Below are 23,780 nucleotides of genomic sequence, written 5' to 3'. Positions count from 1 at the left end.
GTAATATCTGTTGCCAACGTTTTTTATTTCTGGTTGAAGCCATGGAGATAAGTCGGCCTCGTAAGACCGCCTTGTGGGCTACCCAGAGTGTGGCTGGGGAAATATCAGGGGTTGAATTAGATTGAAAATATTCCTGAAGAGATGTAACCACCTCCTGCGAGAGTCAGTATCAGTCAACATAGAGTCATTGAGTCTCCAAGAGAAGGGAGTAGGTGCCAATCCCACAAACGTGATAGATAAGGCCACAATACTGTGATCCGACCAGGGGCTCAAATGAATACTAGCTATCCTAGAATTAGCTAACAAAATAGGGGTACAATAAATAGAGTCTAATCTAGCATAAGAGTCATGTGGGTGGGAATAAAAGGTATAATCCCTGGCTCCCGTGTTATGCGCTCTCCAGGCATCCACCAACTGGAGGGCATCTAGTTTCTTAGTGAGGGATTTTGGGAAAGCTTGGGATGTGTGCGAGGAGGAGCTACGGTCCAAAAGAGGATTTGCCACCAGATTAAAATTGCCACCCACCAATAGATGGGGGGACAAAAACTTATCCAGAGCACCAAAAAATTTGGAAAAAAAGGTAGCTTGTGCTGAATTCGGTGCATAGACATTAGCAATTGTAAGTTCTCGACCCGAAAGGGTGCCTTTAAGAATGATAAACCTACTGTCTGGATCACGATACACATGTTGAACCTCAAAGGGGAATGAGTTATGTAGAAAGATGGCCACTCCCCTACTCTTGGAGGAATGCAGGGTATAATACCCCTGCCTATAGGATCTATGAAAATATGTTGGGTGTTTTGCGGCTGCAAAATGTGTTTCCTGTAAAAAGATAATTTTAGCTCCTAATCGTTTATATTGAAGAAAGGCTGTTTTGCGCTTATTCGGTGAATTGAAACCCTGGACATTATGCGAAATACATTGAATTACCATTACAAACAGAGCTTGTCACTATCATCATAAAAGTACATATTGCAAGGATATCCCCTAAAATTTTTTGACTAGACATAGAGACCCGCAGGTCTGCATCTGACAGACGTATAGGTGGCAGAACCAGCCTAGGGGACTGCCAGACCCCAACATGGGGGTTGTGACTTCCACAGACCGACACAATACCATCCTCATACACTAAAGTTTTGAGAAAAGAGAAAGCGAAAAACAATGGAGAAGAAGCTTTAATAGCTTCTATATTTGAAAGGGTAACCGAAGAACATGGATCAGGCAGAAAATTTATCATACCTGATAAAACAAAAAGTTCAAACATTGAAGGGCCAAATGGGCCCAAAACCTGTCTCCTTAGAACATGGGAAACAGAGCTGCCACCCCGCAATCGGGCGGTGACACCTCCGGCCATGTCAGGAGGCAGGGTGGGGTAATGTGTCAAAGAGTTGTAAAACCATGAATTAATGGGCATAATTAGGAGGGTCCAGTGAGCCTTGTTATACCTTAACTTGTCCAGTTATCAATGCAAGGCATACATAAAACTCAGTATTGCAAAAATATCACAGCAGCAACCATAGAAATACACAACCTGACAATGTAAGAAATAGAGAGCAAAATCCCTGTGTCCCAAATCTTGGTAAAGTCATAAAAGACAACAGACAGGACCAAAGACTATCAAGACAGTGGATATTAGGCAAGTGAGAATGGACCCATCAACCCGGTTCTTGTCCGACTCTCCTTCTATCCCTCCGTGGGGAAGGGGTATGCCAAATAGGAGAGATACGAGGGGTGGAGGGTGGACGTTGAGGTGACAGGGTATCTGCCAAGCCCAATTTGGCCAAGATTGCTCTACCTTCAGGAGGGGATGTAGCTATATATGTGCTCCCATTATGTGGAACTATCAGCTTAAAAGGGAAGCCCCACTTGTAGCGGATACGAGCTGAGAACAGGGCAGTTGTAACTTCTTTCATTTTTCTACGTTTCTCCAACGTGGCCGGGGAAACATCAGGATAGATTTGTAAAACCGAGCCTTCAAAGGAAATTGTTGAGGTATTGCGAGCAGCTCTGAGTATTTCTTCCTTGGTCAGAAAATCCTTCATGCACAGGACAATATCCCTAGGCGGCCTGTCAGCAGGAGGTTTAGGGCGTAGGGCTCTGTGGATGCGGTCACAGGCAAAAGACCTAGGGTCACGATCTGGAAGGAGTGATTGAAATAATTTGGTTATAATTGATGAAAGATCCGACATAGACTCCGGGATTCCCCTGATTCGCAGATTATTCCTGCGATTGCGATTATCAAGATCCTCGACCTGCGCCTGCAGTTGTGAAAAGGCAGTTTGTAAATGGTCATGCTTTCTGGAAAGTTCTCCATAGGCCAGGCTAAGTTCATCGTGTTTGGTTTCCAAGCGGTCTCTCCTAGAGCCCAGCGTGCCTATTTCCTGAGAGAGAACATTAGTGCTTTTAAGCAATTCTGATTGAAATTTGGTGGCTAGTTTGGCATACATAGTTTCCAAACAGGACTCCAAGTCCCCTTTTGTGAGTTGCTGTGCATTTACACTGACCGAGGCCGATAAGGGAGCGGTGGTATCCTGTGTGGGATCGGACAGGGATGCTTGCTCTGTAGACTGGAGACATGCCGCAAATCTCGTGAGCCTTAAGTAGGTATGTCGTGAGGGACTTTTGAGCTTGCCCCTTTTTTTTCTTGGTGGACGGCATACAAGGAATCTCCCGGGGGTGATCAACTGACAATTAAATAGTGAATAGAGATTATAACCCCAGGGGATCTATAGCGCCCATAATAGGTTTAGGGTGGTAGTTACATGACTGCTGTTAAATCCATCTGTGAGAACTTTATATTGTAAAAATATTTAACAAGCCTCGAGAGGGTATGTAGAACATGTCACAGCCACCAGCAAAACTTTCACTCCGGAGCAGGGTGATGGCACCAGATCCCACCTTAGGACACGAGAGGGATAGGTGGGTAGCAAGAATCAGAGGATCCCCAATTCTGAGCACAGGGCCCTGCAGGAAGATACCCTCCGGGGCAGTATCAAGGCTCCAGTAGGCCTCCGAGCCTAACAGGGGCCGTGGGCTCGGAAGAAGGTGGGCTCTGGGGCTATTGATGTGAGGCCCACTCCCCAAACCACTGTGGGGAGATCTTTCTAAGAAGATGCCACTTGTACCCCCCACTCACTGTGATCATGTGGAAGGAGGCCTCCGGCAGATAATATAGGCCGCAGAAGTCACCGCCGCCGCGGGGAGCAGCAACATTCAGCGGCGTCCCTCTCACAGCCTCTGAGATGCAGTGGACGCTGCAGACGTCCTTGGGTGATCCCCCACAGCCCGGATGGCAGCGGGCGCGGATGAAAGGTGCCGGAGCCCCGGCCCACGTGGCCGCACCAGGCCGCGGATGTCCGCCGCCACGAAGGGCAGAAATGTCACCCGGAGTCTGCTCCCCAGGTATTCGGGATGATACCAGGGCCCTCCGCTGCTCCGCTGTGATCCGCCGCTGCACGGATGGCAACGGATTGCAGAGTTAGGCGCCGGAGCTCCAGATTATACGGCCGCTCCGGTCGCCATCTTGGACACGCCCCCCCGTCAGTGTGTGTTTGAAGTAGTTTAAGTTGAGCTAACAGTCTGTGCAAGGAGAGTTAGCTACTATCCTGTGCTACATTGCACTAGGTTTCTGGGGATTGCAGAGTGGTGGGTTAATATTATTGTGTAACCTCTTACTTTTACTGTGTGTGTCAGCAACAACTGTAATTTCTGCTTGGCTGCTGGGCCCTTCTTGCTATCTTTTTTATCTTTTTTATAATCTTTTATTATTTTTTACGGTCTAGTCATTTTATTTTCTTTCTTTGCTAGATTAAAAAAGATTAGGTTAGGGGTTTGGGCTCAGTTAGACTTACTTACAGGGGGAACTTAAGCTGCATTTTTAGTGCCCCAACTGCCTGTCCTTAAGCTGCAAAGGCAGTGGATTCGGGTGTTTACATGCCGCAGTCACAATGCTTTGCTTCACCCCAGAAGCAAAAACTATCATATTCAGTGTTCTAGTGAATTGGGAAATGCCTCACACACCCCGCAACTGTCTGCAATGCGCAGGGTTGCGATGAGTTGGTTTGGCAATTACGGGGTTAAAACTGGTCAAATGTCTCTGAAAAACAATGTAAACATGGATTGCTTTTTAGCGGCACAGCAGTTTAGATGCAAGTCTAAACTTAACCATACTGTTTCAGAGTTTATATTTTAGCAAAGGAATATCTTATTTTCTGTTGCCAAAGGCCTTTTTTTGTTTCAGGCTATGCAGCATACATTTTATGCTGACACAAGAAAAGCTGCCCTTACTCTTTGTACTCTTCTGCTGATCCCTTCATAGCTTTGCAAACTGTCTATGAAAACTCACTGAAACTATTGGATCATATGTTTATTGATTTGCTGAAAGTGAAAGATCTTGGTCATGTGCAAGCATTCTTTTTTTTCAGATATAGAGGATGATGAGGCTAGCACCAGGACCACAGAGGGAAAGAAGCATTCCACCACACAGCAGTCAGGGAACAAAGGACAAGGAGCAGTAAGAATCACTGATGTTTTTGCAGCTGTAGCTTGATGCAAAGTGGGCACCAGTCATGAGGAGGTGGTAGATGATGATGATGAAGTAGCACACCATCTGTTGGTGCCATCAACTGGAGGGATGAAAGGATTTATTTTCTTTTCCCTTTGTCAAGAGGTAGTTCACAGATGACAGGAGTGAGCAGTCGTCCAAATCCATCTGGCACCACTGCTCCACAGATTCAGGACACTGTTATCCCCAGGGCTGTGCTACAGAGTTCTGCAGTATGGACTTTATCTGCTGCTGGCAGTACGACTGTGACCTGCAATATCTGACTGCAGTATATCAGCTGTGGTAAAGTATCAGCCATTTGGGTTTCATAAGCACATGACTCTGCACCACAGAGGCCTCCAGTGACAGGGACAAAGGGATCCATTGGTTTAGTATACACTATGTCAAGTGGGAAAAGGGTCTTGAGACCATACTAGGGTTGATAAAAAAAATGAAGGCTCTTAAACCCACCCCACCATCTAGAACAGCAAGTATCCCACAGCAAGTGTCTCTTCTACACACCTATTAGAGTGGAAAAAAAACATGTCCCCAGATCACCCCCATGCCAGTGTCATAATGCCAGTTTTGCTAATACTGCAGCTGCCCCTATTCCATGAGAGTGGCAGGCACCAAGCTTCCACTATTTTGCATGGAAGGCCATCCCTGCCTTCCGCCAGCATGTGGCACATAAAGAGGGAGATTTACTAAAACTGGTGCACACAGAATCTGTATAGTGACCTATCAACTTCTAACTTCAGCCTTGACAATAAAATCTAGAAGCTGATTGAAACCAGATTTTGTGTGCACCAGTTTTAGTAAATCGCCCCCAATGTGTCTGTGCCCTTAGACCACTCTGTCAGTGACAGAATACATATGACCAAAGACAGTGGTCTAGTAAGCATGGGCAGGAACACTACATATCCTTCATCAGTCCCTTGTACCCCTTCCTTATCACTAGCCTCATCCTTTGACTCCCCAGAACCAGCAGTCCCTCCCAAAGACTCCAGGATATGCAACATCTCAGGCTAAATTTTCCAGACCAGTTTTCCAGGCCCAGGCTGAGAGGTGGCTGACACCACACCATCTTCAGCTACGCAAGATAGTGGGTAATAACTGTACTTACGTAGCGGTTAACCTTTCCCAGGGAAAATGCATACATGTTCCTTGTCCTCAACCTCTTTGTGCAGTGGTTAATCACAAAATATTATGATTCCCAGAAAAAACACACACATTTGCGATATATAAGGTCCAATAAATCCTCTTAATCATGTGTCCTTAGAGGTATATTGGCCTTGGAATAAATGCAGGTCTGCCAGATCACTTGCAGTTTTTCACTCAGCATAAGGTAATCACATAGATTCCAAAATAAAGGAAGAAAAGCACAGGCAGCTTCAAAACAAGACAAAAAAGAACTACAACTTATAAACAGTATACGGTCTCAAAAGGAAAAGAGTAAGGTCACTATATAACTATCTGCACTAGTGGTTCTCAACCTTTGTGAGTCAGACCAGGGCCTGGTAAATTCTTTTAAAAAGCTTTCATGCCCCAACAGTAGAAAACAAATACATAATCAAAGCTTCTATGACTTAAAAAAAAAAGTTATGTAAATAGAATAGGATTATGTAGGGTATACAGTTTAGCAGTCAGAACCATGTAATGAACAACATACAGCATACAGTGTCCCAATCAGAGCACAGGGGTAAGGACTATGTACTTGCACAGCACAACTTGCAGAGTGCAGTGGTCAGGAGTTAAGTGTCTCCTTAGGTGGTCAGTGTGCTATCTCCACTCAGCATTCCCCCATACACTGTTGGTTAGGTCGTCATTACACTGATAGTCAGAATGCAGCCTTACATGGTGGATGGCATGCCCCCTTAAACTTGTGGTCAGTGTGTCCTCTTACATAGTGTTCAGTGTACCCCTTTATGCTAGCAGTCAGTGTGCCTCTTTATGCTGATGGTCAGTGTGCCCTCTTATACTGGTGGTGAGTGTGCCCTCCTATACTGGTGGTTATTAATGCCCTTACATTGGTGGTAAGTGTGCCCCTTACTCTTGTGGACATTGTGCTTCTGTACCCTAGAGCCAGTGCTTTCTCCTTATTCTGGTGTTCAATATGCCCTTCTTTCTATGGTGGTCAATGTACCCCCCCAAGGTGGTGATCAGCATGCCCCCTTACACTGATGGTGGAAACCGAGGGAACCAATAGGTATCAGATGTGGGCACAGAGTTTGCCTTAGAAGGCATTTTATCTCTCCAGTACCCCCTCCGCTCACCCCAGCATGGCTCTCCTGTACTGAGCCATGACTTGGCATTGTTCACAGTCAGTCAAGAGCCAGTGAGGATTGTTTCCCCCCAATCGAGCTGTGGCTTGATATCTATAGCTGTCACTGCCTGTGCAATGTTCCGCTATATGTTTACAAACTTTGTGCCCACCTAGTAGCGTTCACCTACCTCGCAGGCTGCTACCCTGTGCAGTGTCCACACTACCAGGTGGGCATAGAGGTCGTGAACAGGCAGTGCAATGCTGTACAGACTAAGATTTATTTACTAAAGAGTGCAAAATCGGGCTCACTTCTGCATAGAAACCTATCAGCTTCCAACCTCATCTTGTTCAGTTAAGCTTTGGCAATAAAAATTGGAAGCTGATTGGTTTCTATGCAGAAGTGAGACTGATTTTGCACTCTCCAGCTTTAGGAAATAAACCCCACTGTGATAGCTGTAACCATCAAGCCACAGCTTGGCAGAGAGAAAGCAATCCCTTCTTGCTCTTCACATGGTGGACTCTGTCAAGCTGTAGTGTGGTAGCCTGAGAAACTTGGGCTTTAACCTATTGCTTGCATACTCACCCTCCTGTATTGGCATCCTTTACCATGGCATTAGTAATTACTGTTTGCAGTCTCTTTTTAATAGTTTGCTTTAATAAACCATTCACTTGAATTCACACGCATGACATAAAAATAATTATTCCATAAAAATATTCATATTTTGTAAGAAACTGTAGGCTATACTTTTCAAATGGAACATATAAGCTGAAATTTTTTGTTCAGTTGAAGTCTTTTGCTATTGCCTTAGGCCAATTTCCCTTGAGAGTAAACAGCCTAGAGGATTGACAACGCTAATGGCGTTAAGCATTAGGAAACACTGAGGGTAAGATGAACGAGCATTTATAGTATGAATATAAAATATGTAGAAGTAGTTTTTAAACTAGGTTTAAAAAGTTTACAACTTGTATTTATTGAACATTAATAACAAAGTAACAGAAACTACAAATAACTAATGTTGATGGATGTTTTATTAAAATTAAAATTAGCTATGACATTGCTAAGCATCTCTTACTTTTCATATACTTCATATTCTTGCAAATTAAAAACAATGCTTAAAATTATACGTTCATTTCTTGTTTAGCTCTTTAAAAATTTTACTTTTCCCCTGAACCAAGTCCTTTGAGATTGTGCTCTGGTAATGAAAAATGATTAAGCTGCAGTTGTGATTATTTTCAAATTTGATTTAAAATGCGGCTGTTTATATTGATTTCTCTTTAACTTTCTTTATAATAAATTAGTGAGCTTGAGGATAGTTCAGACAAAGTGAATTATCAGAAGATTGGAATAATGAATAAACAAACTTATGGAAATTATTGTTTTGTTTGAAGGTGAAAGATTTTTATCTGTATCAGCTTCATTTTTTAATAGAATAGAATTGAATGGAATAATTTAGATCACTTACAACCCAGCATATAGATCTTCGCCAAAACCTGAGTAGACCCATAAATATTAGAGTGCTTTCAAACCTCCAGAAATTTGAGAACTGGTTATACACATGCCCCCCATGTGATGGTACTTGGCAATTGGATGCTTAGGTACCAAGCATTGCAATGTGAGAGATAGGATTGTGACAACTGCCACCCAGAACGAAAGTGATGGGAAATGTTACACTTGTCACTGGAAGAGGACTAGTAGGCAAAGCCAGTGCTTGCACTAGGCAAACTAGGCATCACCTAGGGTGCACTGCCACCCAGGGGTGCCTGGGCGCTGCACAGGCTGGCACTCTCTCTGTGTGGCCTATGGACCTCTTTCATGAATTCTTCATTTCTTTGCAGAGTCCCCCTCTCCTCATACACAGGGAATATCTTTACTCTGCACAATTGTCTTACAACCTTTCCACACACATGACCATTTAGTACATATATATATTTATAATAGGTGTTATTATATAATAATAAATATATATATATATATATATATATATATATATACACAGATGACAGTATTCCATGTAGCAGTGAAGTGTCGGCTCCCCCTAGGATGGAAAGTGATGACATTAGCCCAGGACCCTGGGCAGTCAGCAGTCTCAGATTGGAGGATTGGTCCATACGTCTACGGTACACACACTGGCACACACAATCCGGTTAGAACCAGTTAGAGACCGAATGGGATGTGTCCAGCGCTGGCTCCTCTTTTTTCTTCACAGCTGGAACCAATCAATAGGAGGGGGTGTGCTCTGGTTGCAGGGTTAACCCTATGTGAGTAGGATGATTGGAGTCCAATGTGGATGAGAGGGAGGCGGTTTAGTGCTGGGAGCCCGCCTGCCCTCCCTGAGAGCACCAGCCTGAACTCTGCACCCCGGCAGGAGCAGTCAGAGGTGAGCTGAGCCTAGAAGGATGGCGGGCCATGGAGGTGACAGGAGGAGGAGGGGGGCAGACAATGGACAGGGTGAGGGGAGCGGATGCTGATTGATCATGTGGGACATCACTAAGTCATGAATGATCCCTCAGCTGAGGGGAAAGGTGGCAGAGGGGGAGGAAGAAAGAACAAAGAAAGATGCCGGGTGTCCGTGGCCAGTGTAGCAGCTGAGCTACCGCTCCTTCCAGTGTTCCTTTCAGGGCTCATGTACACTGCAGCTGATAAACTGACGTTCAAGAGATTTTCTGAGTTTTTTTCAGCAGCCCCTGAACTCTCCCTAATGTTTTCCTATGTGTCCATGTACACAGTCGTTTACAATCTTTTACAGGCAGTTGAGTTTACAGTTGTTTTCTTTGAACACAGCAAAATTGCATTCAGGAGTAGATTTTACCGGTCAGACTTAATCCCTTACTGCAAGCCAGCTGGAGGCTGCTGATCACTGTGAAGTTTTATAACTGTCTCCTTTTTTTGTTTCTCTGTCTGATTGGTTTATACAGTTAATTTATATTTGGTTAATATACAGTGGGGAGAATAATTATTTGATCCCCTGCAGATTTTGTAAGTTTGACCATTTACAAAGAAATGAAAGGTCTATAATTTTTATAATAGGTGTATTTTAAATGATAGAGACAGGATATCAACCAAAAAAAACATGATACAAATGTTATTAACTGAGCTGCAGTTCAGTGAGTAAAATAATTATTTGATCCCCTACCAACCAACATTAATTCTGGCTCTCACAGACTAGCTATGTGCTCATGTGGTACACAGATTAGTCCAGTGAATTTGCTTGCAAGGTGTTCCTAACGACAACACGTTGTGTATAAAGGACACCTGTCCACAGAATCTCATTCTTACTCACCATCTTTGGCAAGACCAAAGAGCTATCAAAGGACATCAGGGACAAGATTGTAGACCTGCACAAGGCTGGAATAGGCTACAAGACCATCAGCAAGAAGCTTGGTGAGAAGAAGACAACTGTTGGAGAAATTATTCGCAAATGGTAGAAATACAAAATAATCTAATTGCCCTCGGTCCAGAGCTCTATGCAAGATTTCGCCTCATGGAGTATGGATGAGCATGAGAAAAGTGATGGATCAGTCCAGAACTATACGGGAGGAGCTTGTGAATGATCTCAAGGCAGTTGGGACCACAGTCACCAAACAAACTATTGGTAACACATTACGCCTCCATGGATGGAAATCCTGCATCGCCCGCAAGGTCCCTCTCATCAAGAAGGCACATGACAGCTTCATCTTCAGTTTGCCAATGAACATCAAAATGATTTAGATAAGGATTGGATTGCCCTCCAGAGGATTTAGTCCCCTTCCTGACCAGGCCATTTTTTGCAATACGGTGCTGTGTTATTTTAATAGACAATTGTGCGGTCATACAACGCTGCACCCAAATTAAATTTACATACTTTTTTTTTCCACAAATAGAGCTTTCTTTTGGTGGTATTTAATCACCTGCGCGTCTTTAATTTTCACTATAAATAAAAAAAGATCGACAATTTTGAAAAAAAATATATATTTTTGTATTGATTTGCTATGCAGAGCCTTACAAAGCAGTGTGCAGGAGCTGACAGGGGAGTGATCTGTATTGTTTACATATCGGTCTCTCCCCCACCGGAGTTACTCGACGATCACCAGGTGCCAACGACTAATCACCAGCCAGGACCCGATGATTGACAGCCAAGGCAGCGAATGGCCCCCCACCCAGAACTGCAAAATCTTGTATATACATGATTTTGTGCACCCGTGCTGCCCTGTAGCAGTATTTCTGCTATAGGGCGGTGCGGAACTGGTTAGGGTCATAGATTGGCTTAGCCAGCCTCCAGACCTTAACCTCCCTGGCGGTATTCAGTAAAATTCAGTACCAAAAGTGGTAACCCCGAGCTACACTTGGGCTTACCATGCGACGCTGCATAGGGATTCCCTGCAGAGCTTACCTTGTCCTTCACTCCCGCGATGTGTCCCCTGCAGCGTCCCCAGCAATCTCCTCTGGCCGATGCCGGCATCCGGCTTCTGTGTTCCGGTCCCTGTGACGTCGGGACGTACAGGCGCCGGAACCGGCGGGAAATTTTAAAATTTAAAAAAATTTAATTTTTTTCTAAACAAATTTTACATAGTAAAACATTGCTGTTTCAAACCATTTCACATACATTTTGTCCCGAGTGCTTTGTCCTGTCCCCTGTCTGCATTTTGACTGTTCTTTCTGCCTGGAAACTTAGAAAAGTCCATGGCGTCCAAAAAGCGTCCCTTTAGGTCAAAAGCGGGTTTAGATCAGCTAGAGAACAGCGATAGTAAATCAGAACCACTTGCAGAATTGAGTGATAATTATTCGTGGGGAAATTCGTCATCAGACACTGAAAACGATTTTGCGACTTTGCTCAGTGATGTGCGAACTTGGCGCTATATTTCAAATTTCAGTGTTTTTGGTTTGATTATATTATTGAATTAAATGTATTATTATTATATTATTATTCTTTATGATTATTTATTAAATTATAATTTATGATTTCGTGTTTCAAATTTTATCATACCCGGGATGTTTAATAGACTCTTGTTCGGACAGATTTCAGTGAGTTATTCCTAAAAATTACAGCCTACAATAAAAAAACTACATATTTCTATGCAAAATAATGGTACCGCTTTCAGCACCAAAAATCTGAAATAATCATACCGCTAGGGAGGTTAATCCTGTAGAAAATTTTTTGAGAGAGCTGAAACTTCGAGTTGCTGAGTGACAGCCAAGAAACGTTAAGGATTTAGAGAAGATCTGTAAAGAAGAGTGGACCAAAATCCCTTCTGAGATGCGTGCAAACCTGGTAACCAACTACAAGAAACATCTTACCTCTGTGCTTGCCAACAAGGGTTTCTCCACCAAGTACCAAGTACTAAGTCATGTTTTGCTTGGGGATCAATTACTTATTTTACTCACTGAACTGCAACTCAATACCATTTGTATCATGTGTATTTTTCTGGATTTTTGGTTGATATTCTGTCTCTATCATTTAAAATACACCTACAATAAAAATTATAAACTCTTCATTTCTTTGTAAGTGGGCAAACTTACAAAATCTGGAGGGGATCAAATAATTATTTTCCCCACTGTTTATTTTATCTTTAATATTTTTGCAAATTAAAAGTAATTTAGCAGTTTCATGTTTTGTTGATTTAAGATCTTCTACTGTTTTTAAAATTTTTTATTTATTTGGGGGACGGGGGTTCCTTGGGCACAAAATAGTCTAGCACTGGTCCTGCTAGTAGGACAATCTTTCAAAGGGGACTGGGGAGAAGTCAGTGTGGGAATTTCCTCTCACTTTGGGGAGATTCCTTCTCAGTTCTTGATTGGTCAAAGAAACAGGAAGTGACCAAAAATCTGTAACTTCACAAGGGGTAAACCATTTCATGTGATAGCCAAAACTGAACAAAATAACTTTGATGTAATTTGCATGAATTAACCTAGTGGAAACTCAATAGAGGATCTACACATTTAACCTCCACGCTATCTCAACATTAGACATATATGACACAACAGCAAGCATTTATAATACTGCAGCTTTCCAATTCTTATATGTGGTGGCTGCATTAGTTTTTTTTTTGTTAGGCTTTTGTCCCTTTATTTTCTCCTGATCACTGGCCAGAGCAGCAGAACAAGCTGTTCTGCAGATTTAGCAGTTAGTAGCAGGGGTGTCACACTGGCGGTCCTCCAGCTGTTGCGAAACTACCCATTTTGGGTAAGTCCCATCTTGCCTCTGCCTCACGCTTGTAACTGTCAGTCTTGCAATGCCTGATGGGACTTGTAGTTTCGCAACAGCTGGAGGGCCACCAGTTTGACATCCGTGATTTAGAGGGTTGAGACAAACCACTATCAGGGGTGTTTGCAATGGTCAGCTTTTATCTAAAAAGGAAAAAACTTTTTCTGTAACTGCTTAAAAAGTGTTAATTGGAGTTTGGCTTTAATTTGTTAGTGCATCTATCTGCTAGCACATTTAACACTCCCTCCCCCCAGAATAATAATGCTGCTGTCTAAAGGTGTCTCTGTTGCCCCTTGATCCAGAGTGTAGGTGTCCTAATACAGGAGGTGTGCTGCTGGCCACATCACCAAGTAAAAACAGAGGGAAAAAAGCCTAAAAAAGAAAACTAATGCAGCCACCACATCTATGGATTAGTAAGCTGCAATTTATTGCATTTATGGTGTGGGGTTTAATACCACTTTATGTAACAAGGCAAAAATATTATTTATTTTAAAGAATAAGCCCTATCGTGCTTCAGTCAGTGGAGGACTTTTTTAGTTCCTTTTACTCATCATAGTCTGTCTAGTCATATTTTCTTTCTCTCTAAATCTATAAGCTAGTAGAATTTTGTTCAAAATTATTTGCTTTCAGAATGTTTGTTTCATTTTCTAATAGTTAGTGGGGTCAAACCAGTGTTTGTTTTCAACCATAGTGATAAGAAAATTCAAAGGAGGAGGGAAATTTTTTCTTGAAAAATGAATTTCTAACAGTGTGCATGGTTTTCATTCTCATCACGTTCACTCCAGAATCGAATATTAAAAGCAAACAACATTTTGAAGTACTTCCCAACAACATTTATCCAGTCATCGACTGAACAAACAATATTCGTACGAATGTTTGTATATACATATGCATGATCATCCAAAATTGACAACAAAGTATAATCTAGCTTTAGTTTCACTCCATAAAGCCATGGTTTCCATACCCTGCACTGATGATGACCAACAAGCTTGTAACAGCTATATCCAACTTACAATAAACTTCTGTATAATATTAGCTTGCATCTGTATTGTATAACATTGGCTCAAAATCCAAAGTTGACCCATGGTCATAAAGGAATGGTTTGGTCTCCACCTGTCCCTCCCCATCTTATTACTCACTGCTGTGTTTGCTCATGGATCTACAAATTGGCCTTTAAGGGGGACCTTCACCACTGCACTTTAATGCTCTAATAAGCATTCATCCAACTCATATGTTACATATTTACTCATATGTTATACTGTATATGCAATGATTCTGTGCCTTTTAGGACTGTCTGTCTATTAATTGAATTTGTTGACTCTTCTCTCTACCAAGATCTTGTTTGCTATATATTTATGTTCCACTAAACTTTTATTCTCCACCTATACTCATAAATTAGCACTTATAGTGTGTGTTCTGCTCTCTGAGCACAACCTGCCTCATTAAAGGACAGCTGGCTGCCAGATTTGTACTAGATAGATCCTTCTGCGCTTTAAACAAATCCCTAACTCTAAGATGCTCACACTAAAACTTAAACCCAATAAATGCAAATGACCAAAATATATAAAACAGTGTAGCGCTAATACTAAAATAATACAACATACAAATATATATAACAAAGTGATTAAATGACGTGATATGATCCTATCAGTATCAGAAAGTGAAATATAATGATACTAGTGAAGAAATAAATCCTATCATTTAGTGAATAAAAACACAATCACCCTTAATCCAATTGAGGGATCCAATACTCTCATATAAATAAGTGAAAAATGCATAAAACGTGAGTCCCCTGATTGGGGATAAAACAATACAAACAGTGATAAGTCTCACACACCACACTTAACCACATCCAAATATACACATATATAATGATAAACCTCCAACTTGAAATAACAAAAAAAGTCCACAATAATTGAAATGTAAACACGTGCTCCAACTGTGATTTCGTGCAAGTGATGAGGTGTGTAGGTGGTCACAGCAATAGTGTCAATCCTTAAGTGGCCAAAATGCCCCCTCACCTCCTTGCATTGACCACAAGGGCCAGCTCGCCTTATGGGATCACACCGATCCTTACAGGTACTTATTCGTCTCAGGATCCCCCTCAATGGTGGCATAGACTCCTCTCCTTTTAAGGCCTCCTCCAGATAGATAGCAGCAAAACTGCTCTCCCATAAAGGATCATACCAATAAGGATGGTTTAGTTATGCCAGCAAGATGGTGACCGGAGCACTCCTGTAGCCAGGAGCTCTGTCGCCCAAGTCCCTAACCCTGGATGGCAGCGGACTCCGGAGGGGCCCCCGCGACCCCCGATAAGCACCCAGGGAGGGGTGCTGGGCCATTTTCAACCTAATTCCGGAGCTCTGGTATTTGCGGCCTACCGCGTCCTACGAAGCCACAGCCTCAATTTCTGCCACGGCCGACCCAGAATGCCAATCATCGGCCCGGATCGCCGCTGCTCCACCCCCCGGCCCCTGCTGACTTGCCTGCTCCCTGGGGTCCTCTCCATTGGCCCAGGGACCCACCCAGCACCCTGCCCCAGGCAGCAATCAGCACCCAGCACCCAGCCTCAGCCCAGGGTCCATTCCAGGCCACCCAGCACCCTTCAGCAAACAGCACCCAGCCAGCAATGAGCACCCAGCACCCAGCCTCGGCCCAAGGGCTTATTCCAGGCCACCCAGCACCCTGCAACAGCCAGCACCCAGCCTCGGCCCAGGGGCCACTCCAGGCCACCCAGCACCTTGCAACAGCCAGCACCCAGTTAGCAGCCGGAACCCAGGGGCCACTCCAGGCCACTCTGCACCCAGCAAACAGGCGTACCTTCAACAGCCAGCAACCAGCACCCAGCAACAAGGCGAGCACTGAAGGCCTCCCCTACCCTACCCACACCTGGAGGAGGGGAGCGGCCTGCGCTGACCAAACACGCGGCCTACAGCAGAAGATCCGGCCGCCCACCACTCTCCCACCGCACCAAAATCGATTGAAGGTGAGCAGTGAAGACCCCCCAACCTCACACGCACCTGGAGGGTGGAGCGGTGTCACCCAATCCCCCCCCTACTGCGGCCTACCCCTGCACGCTCCTCTGGCAATCCACCCAGCAGTGAGCCTGCAGTCTAAAAGATCATTAGGACCCACCACGGCACGCTCCTCGCAACTGTGAGCCTGCAGTCCCCATCTCCTTCTCCTGAACCCACAGATGAACCCGGCCTGCGAGACCCGACTCAGCCTTCCACAACGTGGCCTGACCTGGACCTGAGGCCCTCCTGCCTACCCCCGTGAGTAGCGAGACCTGCCACAGCCTACCAAGACGTGGCCCGGCCCTGATCCGAGGCCCTTCTATCTGCCCAGCGAAGTAGACTTGGCGAGCGAACCTGCCCCCGGAGAATGACCCTGCCTTGATGAGGCCTACCATCCTCCTGTGCCCACTGGATGATCAACCCGGCCCTGACCTGAAGCCCATCAGATGATCAACCCTACCCTGACCTGCAGCCCACCTGACGACCCCCCTCACAACCTTCCAATCTGGGACTCACGCAAGCTTGAACCTGAAATCTACAACCCACCGAACTGATCTCTATCCATCCAGATCCTAATCACTAGAACTTCTGTTACAAGAAGCTGCTTCAACATGATACGCCACTTCATGACGGACTATCCGCAACCATGCGCCCTGAGAAACCTTTCACCTCCCTCACCTGTTCGCCACCCTGCTTACCCTCCTAAAATGCCACCTGTACTCCTCCTTCTCATACTCCTCTCCTCCATTCCCCAAAATCTCCTCTCTCTACCCTCCTACTACAAAACAACTATACATCGCACCCTCACTGCTCCCATCTCCCTACTACAGCTGTTGGGGATCGCCGCGGCGCTAGGCTTGGCGCAGGCGCAGTGCACCGCCCTGTGCAGGGATGCGGGCGCTGGGACCTGGCCGACCGCGGCAATCGAGTTTGCGCATGCGCAGTAGAGACCGCGGGCGCACGCCTGGCACCAATGACAGCGCAGGGCGGGATATTTAAATGGCCCTGAGCTGTCATTCAGTGCCTTCTGGTCTCCTTGTATCCTGTGAACCTGTGAACCTGTTTCTAGTGAGTTGCTGACCTGGATTGTGCCCTGACCTTGCTGCTTTCTCCTGACTTGACCCTTGCTTGCCTGACCTCTCTCCTGGATGCCCCCTATTGGATCTGACCTGCTGTTGCTGACCTGGCGTGTGACCCGACTATTCTCTGCCCGTTGCTCTGTACCACACCGTCCCCATAGTTACCGACCCGGCCTGCCTGACCTTGCACTTGCTCAGCCATCCATCCATCCCTCTCAACGGGGTCTCCAGACCTCCTCATACCTGGCTCTCTCCCGTGGGAGCCCCTGGCGAATACCCCTACCATTGACGGGTGTCCTCAGTAGTCACAACCTGGTCCCGGGGTACTCCAAGTCCATCCCCACCATCAGGGGCTCTGGTGAACAAGTACTCTGGGGCTTAGACTCCGTACGCTGGGGACGCCTGATCAGCGGAGTGCTAGTGGTACCGCCAGGCGGTCCCTTACAGTACCAAAAGGCCATGACTGAGCCTAGAGGAGGGCCCTCCCCGCTAGAGGAAATTTGCAGGCACTTAGCTAATTTGACGCAGGCCGTAACGGCCCTGCAGGACAGGTGTATGCAGCTGGAGAATCACTTCCAGACTTGCTCTATATCTGACCCTGCTCCACAGGCCCCGGTTTCTGCACCCCCGGCCATGGTAGCTCAGAAGCCAGCCTCAGGGGCTTCCGCCCCGCTCCCTATGGCAGAACCCCAAGTACCCTTACCGGAGCGTTTCCACGGAGACCGCACATGCTTCCGGTCATTCCGTGATTCCTGTCCCAGCGGAAGGGCACCAAAGAATTACTCCATCCCGTAGCATTCTTCTCGAGGAAACTCACCCCAGCTGAGAAGAATTATGATATCGGCGATCGAGAGCTGTTGGCTATCAAAGCAGCATAAGAGGAATGGAGGTACCTGCTGGAAGGTGCCTCACACCCCATCTTGATTTTCACAGATCATAAGAATCTGGAGTACCTGAGGACCGCCAAGCGTTTACGCCCACGACAGGCGAGATGGGCCTTGTTCTTCTCCAGGTTTAACTTTCACATTACATACAGGCCCGGATCTAAAAATACGAAGCCCGATGCGTTATCCTGTATGTATGAGGACTCCGAAGAAGAACTGGTACCCGACACTATCCTGTCTTCTGGGAACTTCTTGGCGCTCCAGACGGACCTTCGTTCCAAGCTAATGGAAGCATCTACGGCCACGTCAACCCCAGTTGGGGTGTCCCTCCAGAACAAGGGGGGACTCCTATGGAAGGAAGATTTAATCATGGTACCTGAGGAAGTCCGAACCCTGGTTTTGGGACATTGCCATGATCACCCGCTGGCAGGACACTTTGGCCCAGTCAAGACTCTGGAGCTTCTCCGGCGCTCTTTTTGGTGGCCAAACATGGCTAAGGATTGCAAGCGCTATGTGAGATCCTGTACCATCTGCCAGAAGAGCAAACCATCGAGAAGCAAAGCTTGGGGGCTGTTGCGGCCTTTGCCGATTCCCGAACGTCTTGGCAGAGGATCGCGATGGACTTCATAGTCGAGCTCCCACCATCACGAGACCACACAGCAATTCTTGTGGTTGTTGATCGCTTATCCAAGATGGCTCACTTCGTACCATTAAGGAAGACTCCGTCAGCAGCCGAGACGGCGCGAATATTTATCCGGGAGATCGTTAGACTACATGGAGTACCTGAGGACATTGTCTCTGATCGAGGGGTCCAATTTACATCTAAATTTTGGAGGGCTCTGTGCAAGGCCCTGGACATCAAGTTATCCCTCTCCTCTGCGTTCCACCCTCAGACCAACGGTCAGGCCGAGAGGACTAACCAGACCCTGGAGCAATACTTGCGTTGCTACACGTCTTTCCTTCAGGATGATTGGTTGCCACTCTTACCCTTGGCGGAATTCGCTTATAACAACGCAAGCCATTCTGCAACAGGGCAGTCCCCATTCTTTTCTAATCATGGGTTTCACCCTGTCTTTCTCCCTGATTTGGTCTCTGAATACCCAGTCCGGCAACGCAGGATGCATTAACCTTCTTCTCCTCTAACAACAAAGTACTCCAGGAAGCCATCGCTCGGGCCCAAGAAGACAATAAGAATGCGTTCAACAAGAAACGAAGAGGGGATCTGGCGTTGCGGCCTGGGCAGAAGGTGTGGTTGGCTACAACCAATTTGAAGATGCTCTGTCCCTCGAAAAAATTGGGACCTAAATTTGTGGGGCCTTTTTGGGTAAAGCGGATGGTCAACGAGGTAGCATATGAGCTTATCCTTCCTGACACATCCAAAATTCATCCGGTCTTCCATGTGTCCTTGCTGAAACCAGTGATCCCAGATGCCTTCCCAGAACGAGAATCCAGACCTCCGGAGCCCATAACTGTCGAAGGACAAAAGGAATTTGAGGTGGAAACAATCCTTAAGTGCCGAAGAAGGGGGGGCCAGACCCAATTCCTAATTAAATGTAAGGGCTATGGTCCAGAGGACAATTCCTGGGAACCAGCTCATAATGTCCACACACCCAGACTAGTCCGGGAGTTTCTTCACGATCACCCGTGGTGGAGAGATCGGGTGGGCATCCGGAGGTTGCCCGTAGGGGGGGGCAATGTCGGGGATCGCCGCGGCGCTGGGCTCGGCGCAGGCGCAGTGCACCGCCCTGTGCAGGGACGCGGGCGCTGGGACCTGGCTGACCGCGGCAATCGAGTTCGCGCATGCGCAGTAGAGACCGCGGACGCGCGCCTGGCACCAATGACAGCGCAGGGAGGGATATTTAATTGGCCCTGAGCTGTCATTCAGTGCCTTCTGGTCTCCTTGTATCCTGTGAACCTGTTTCTAGTGAGTTGCTGACCTGGATTGTGCCCTGACCTTGCTGCTTTCTCCTGACTTGACCCTTGCTTGCCTGACCTCTCTCCTGGATGCCCCCTATTGGATCTGACCTGCTGTTGCTGACCTGGCGTGTGACCCGACTTTTCTCTGCCCGCTGCTCTGTACCGCACCATCCCCATAGTTACCGATCCGGCCTGCCTGACCTTGCACTTGCTCAGCCATCCATCCATCCCTCTCAACGGGGTCTCCAGACCTCCTCATACCTGGCTCTCTCCCGTGGGAGCCCCTGGCGAATACCCCTACCACTGACGGGTGTCCTCAGTAGTCACGACCTGGTCCCGGGGTACTCCAAGTCCATCCCCGTCATCAGGGGCTCTGGTGAACAAGTACTCTGGGGCTTAGACTCCGTACGCTGGGGACGCCTGATCAGCGGAGTGCTAGTGGTACTGCCGGGCAGTCCTTTACAACAGCTCTCACCACCTCCTCCTAATACTCCACTCTCCCACTGACCCACACGCCACCACTAGCAGACTCACACGCTCTTGCACATCCCGCTCCCATGGCACCTTTCTCACCCTTCTTCTTCTCCTAAACGCCAGGGACATCTCCCCGAACCCTGGCCCCTCACCACCTCACACACCCACTAGGCACCCTCCTACTTCCACAAACTGCCGCAACACCCTCAACCTAATACCTGTCCCCCTGCTCCACACAACCACCCCTCCATTCTCGTGTGCACTCCTGAACACCCGATCGGTTTGCAACAAGCTCACCGCCATCCATGACCTCTTTATCTCCCGCTCCCTCAACCTCCTAGCGGTCACTGAAACCTGGATCCAAGCCACTGACTCAACCTCCCCTGCGGCACTCTCCTATGGAGGTCTCGTCTGGACCCATTCACCCAGACCTAGCAGTCGTAGAGGTGGTGGGGTCGACATGCTCTTGTCACCGCTGAGCACCTTCCAAGTACTCCCAAACCCCCCTCTCTATCCTTCTCCTCCTTTGAGGCCCACTTCATCCGGCTATTCTCTTCTACCCCTCTGAGGATTGCAGTAATCTTTCGGCCTCCTGGACCCGTATCCCGATTCCTCGCCGATTTCTCCACCTGGTTACCCTTCTTCCTCTCCTCAGAGCTACCCACCATCATCCTTGGAGACTTCAATATCCCTATCAACGTCAACGTCAATAACCGGCTACATCCCAACTCCTCCACCTAACCTCTTCTTTTGCACTCACACAGTGTACACAGTCCTCCACCCACTCCAACGGGAACACCCTGGACCTTGTTTTCTCTCATCTCTGCGCCCCCCACAACCTCACAAACATCCTTTTTCCTCTCTCTGACCACAACCTCATTACATTCTCCGTCTCCCCGTCCTCAAACACCTCCCCCCCCAAACGTCAAACCATCACCAGCCGTAACCTGCCCCTCTCCACTCTGCGGTTGACTGACTTTACGACAGTATCCTGCCACTGTCCTGCCCTGACCTGGCCACTACTGCTTATAACAACTCACTGTCAGCCGCCCTAGACTCCTTAGCACCCCTAACCACATTTAGCATTAGACCCCAACCGCTTCAACTCTGGCAGAACGACCACACCAAGAATCTTAAACGACACATTAATGTGCTGGAGCGATTATGGCGCAAAACCAGATGCCAACAAGCGTTCACCCTACCTCCACCCAGTACCTCACTCACCGCCCATGAGATTGCTAACCACTTCCAAAACAAGATCAATGCAATCCGTAGGGACATCGCCAATGCTCAGACCTCCACCCCACCTAGCCTCCCTCCCATGATAACCACCTCAACACTCCCCTCCTCTAACCTCGCAACTGCCCAGACCCCCACCCCACCTAAAATCCCGCACACTAAAACCCCCCCAACACTCCACTCCTTCGACCTTGCTACCACTGAAGAGGTCACTAAGGTCTTCTCCGAAGCACGCCTCACCGCCTGCCCCCTTGACCCTGTCCCCACACAACTCCTACGGTCACCCGCCTCCTCCATCCTACGCTCCCTCACCCACATCTTCAATCTCTCCCTCTCTACTGGCGCATTCCCCTCCCTCCTAAAGCACGCGCACATCACCCCCATACTCACAAAACCCACCCTGGACCCCACCGACCTGAACAACCTTAGACCCATCTCCCTGCTGCCATTTACATCCAAACTCCTCGAGCGTCTATAATCGCCTAATCTCTCACCTCAACGACAACAACCTCCTTGATCCCCTACAGTCTGGCTTCCGTCCCCTACACTCCACCAAAACCGCCCTACTCAAACTCACCAACAACCTGCTAACCGCCAAAGCTAATGGCCACTACTCAGTCCTCCTACTCCTCGACCTCTCCGCAGCCTTCGACACAGTTGACCACCCCCTCCTCCTTAAAAAACTATACTCCCTTGGCATCAGAGACTCCGCTCTCCTGGCTCTCCTCCTATTTATCCCAGCGCTACTTCAGTGTTACCTATAATGCTGCCACCTCCCCTCTCTCCCCCTCTCTGTTGGGGTCCCCCAAGGCTCTGTCCTTGGGCCCCTTCTCTTCTCCATCTACACCTCCTCCCTTGGCCAACTGATACACTCCCACGGCTTCAACTACCACCTCTATGCCAATGACATGCAAATCTACCTCTCTACCCCTTGCCTCACCCCTTCAGTCTCTGCCCGAATCACCTGCCTACTGAGCGACATATCAGACTGGATGTCACTCCACTTCCTCAAATTAAACCTTTCCAAAACCGAGCTCCTAGTTTTCCCTCCAGCCCGTGCCCCCCCCCCCCTAACCTCTCCATCATGACCAATAACGCCAGCATCAGTCCCACCCCGCAAGCCAAAGTTCTAGGTGTCACTCTAGACTCCAACCTATTCTTTCAGCCCCATGTCCAATCGCTGGCAAATTCATACAGGCTTTACCTCCGCAACATCTCCAAAATACATTTGTTCCTAACTCCAGACACTACTAAACAACTCATTTACTCCCTTATTATCTCACAACTCGACTACTGCATCTCCCTCCTCACCGGCTTACCTCATCACAGACTCTCCCTGATTCAGTCTATCCTGAACTCAGCGGCCAGACTCATCCACCTTACCAACCGCTCCGTATCCGCCATCCCCCTCTGTCATTCCCTCCACTGGCTTCCGATTGCCCAACGCATAAAATTCAAACTACTAACATTGACGTACAAGCTATTCATAATACTGCCCCAAACTACCTCACCTACCTGATATTCAAATACCACCCAACATGTACTCTTCGCTCCTCACAAGACCTCCTACTCTCCAGTTCCCTCCTCCCATGCCCGACTCCAAGACTTCTCCAAGTCTTCCCCCATGCTCTGGAACTCACTACCCCAATCCATCAGACTGTCATCTACCCTCCTCACCTTTAGGCGCGCCCTGAAAACTCATCTCTTCAGGGAAGCCTACCCCGCCATCACCTAACAGCCGATCTCCTCCACTCCTCCTACCACTCCATCCCCCACAGCCATTTCCTCCTGTACCACTATCCCCTCCCTCCTAGATTGTAAGCTCCAAGGAGCAGGGCCCTCGAACCCCTTGTGTATTGTATTGTTACTGTATTGTCTCATGTACTGTCCCCCACTATAATGTACAGCGCTGAGCAAACTTTTTGGCGCTATATAAATACTGTATAATAATAATGATCATCCTGTAGTACATATACATCTTTTATAACTGTAGTGCCTTATTCATTCCCATATTTACAGTTTTTTCCCATATAGTGCCTTAAATATTTACATATACTTGGTTAAGCCTTGTTTATATATATGGTATTACCGCTGTATTAGTTATAGATTACAGCGGGCTTTGGGAAAATGGCCCCTGGGTATAATGTGTCATCTGTATATATACCACTAATCACATAAACAT

At 47.0% G+C, this 23,780-nt stretch overlaps 1 protein-coding gene across 1 annotated transcript in view; it reads left to right on the top strand.

Annotated features, from left to right (window-relative positions):
• The first annotated feature begins 3,242 nt into the window (after positions 1 to 3,242).
• The window catches only part of LOC149474368 (uncharacterized), a 113,416-nt gene continuing 92,878 nt past the window's right edge, over positions 3,243 to 23,780 (top strand). Inside the window, exon 1 of the mRNA XM_089667665.1 lies at positions 3,243 to 3,402. Within this exon, the coding sequence (XP_089523791.1) occupies positions 3,243 to 3,402 (160 nt within the window). The remainder of the gene's footprint in view (positions 3,403 to 23,780) is intronic.

The sequence above is a fragment of the Staurois parvus genome, unplaced genomic scaffold (genome assembly GCF_062004578.1).
Source record: "Staurois parvus isolate SC_StPar_1 unplaced genomic scaffold, SC_StPar_1.0 ptg000006l, whole genome shotgun sequence".
In the NCBI taxonomy this organism is placed as follows: domain Eukaryota; kingdom Metazoa; phylum Chordata; class Amphibia; order Anura; family Ranidae; genus Staurois; species Staurois parvus.
The sequence above is the reverse complement of the archived record's forward strand: the minus strand, read 5'-3'. Positions and strand labels throughout refer to the sequence as shown.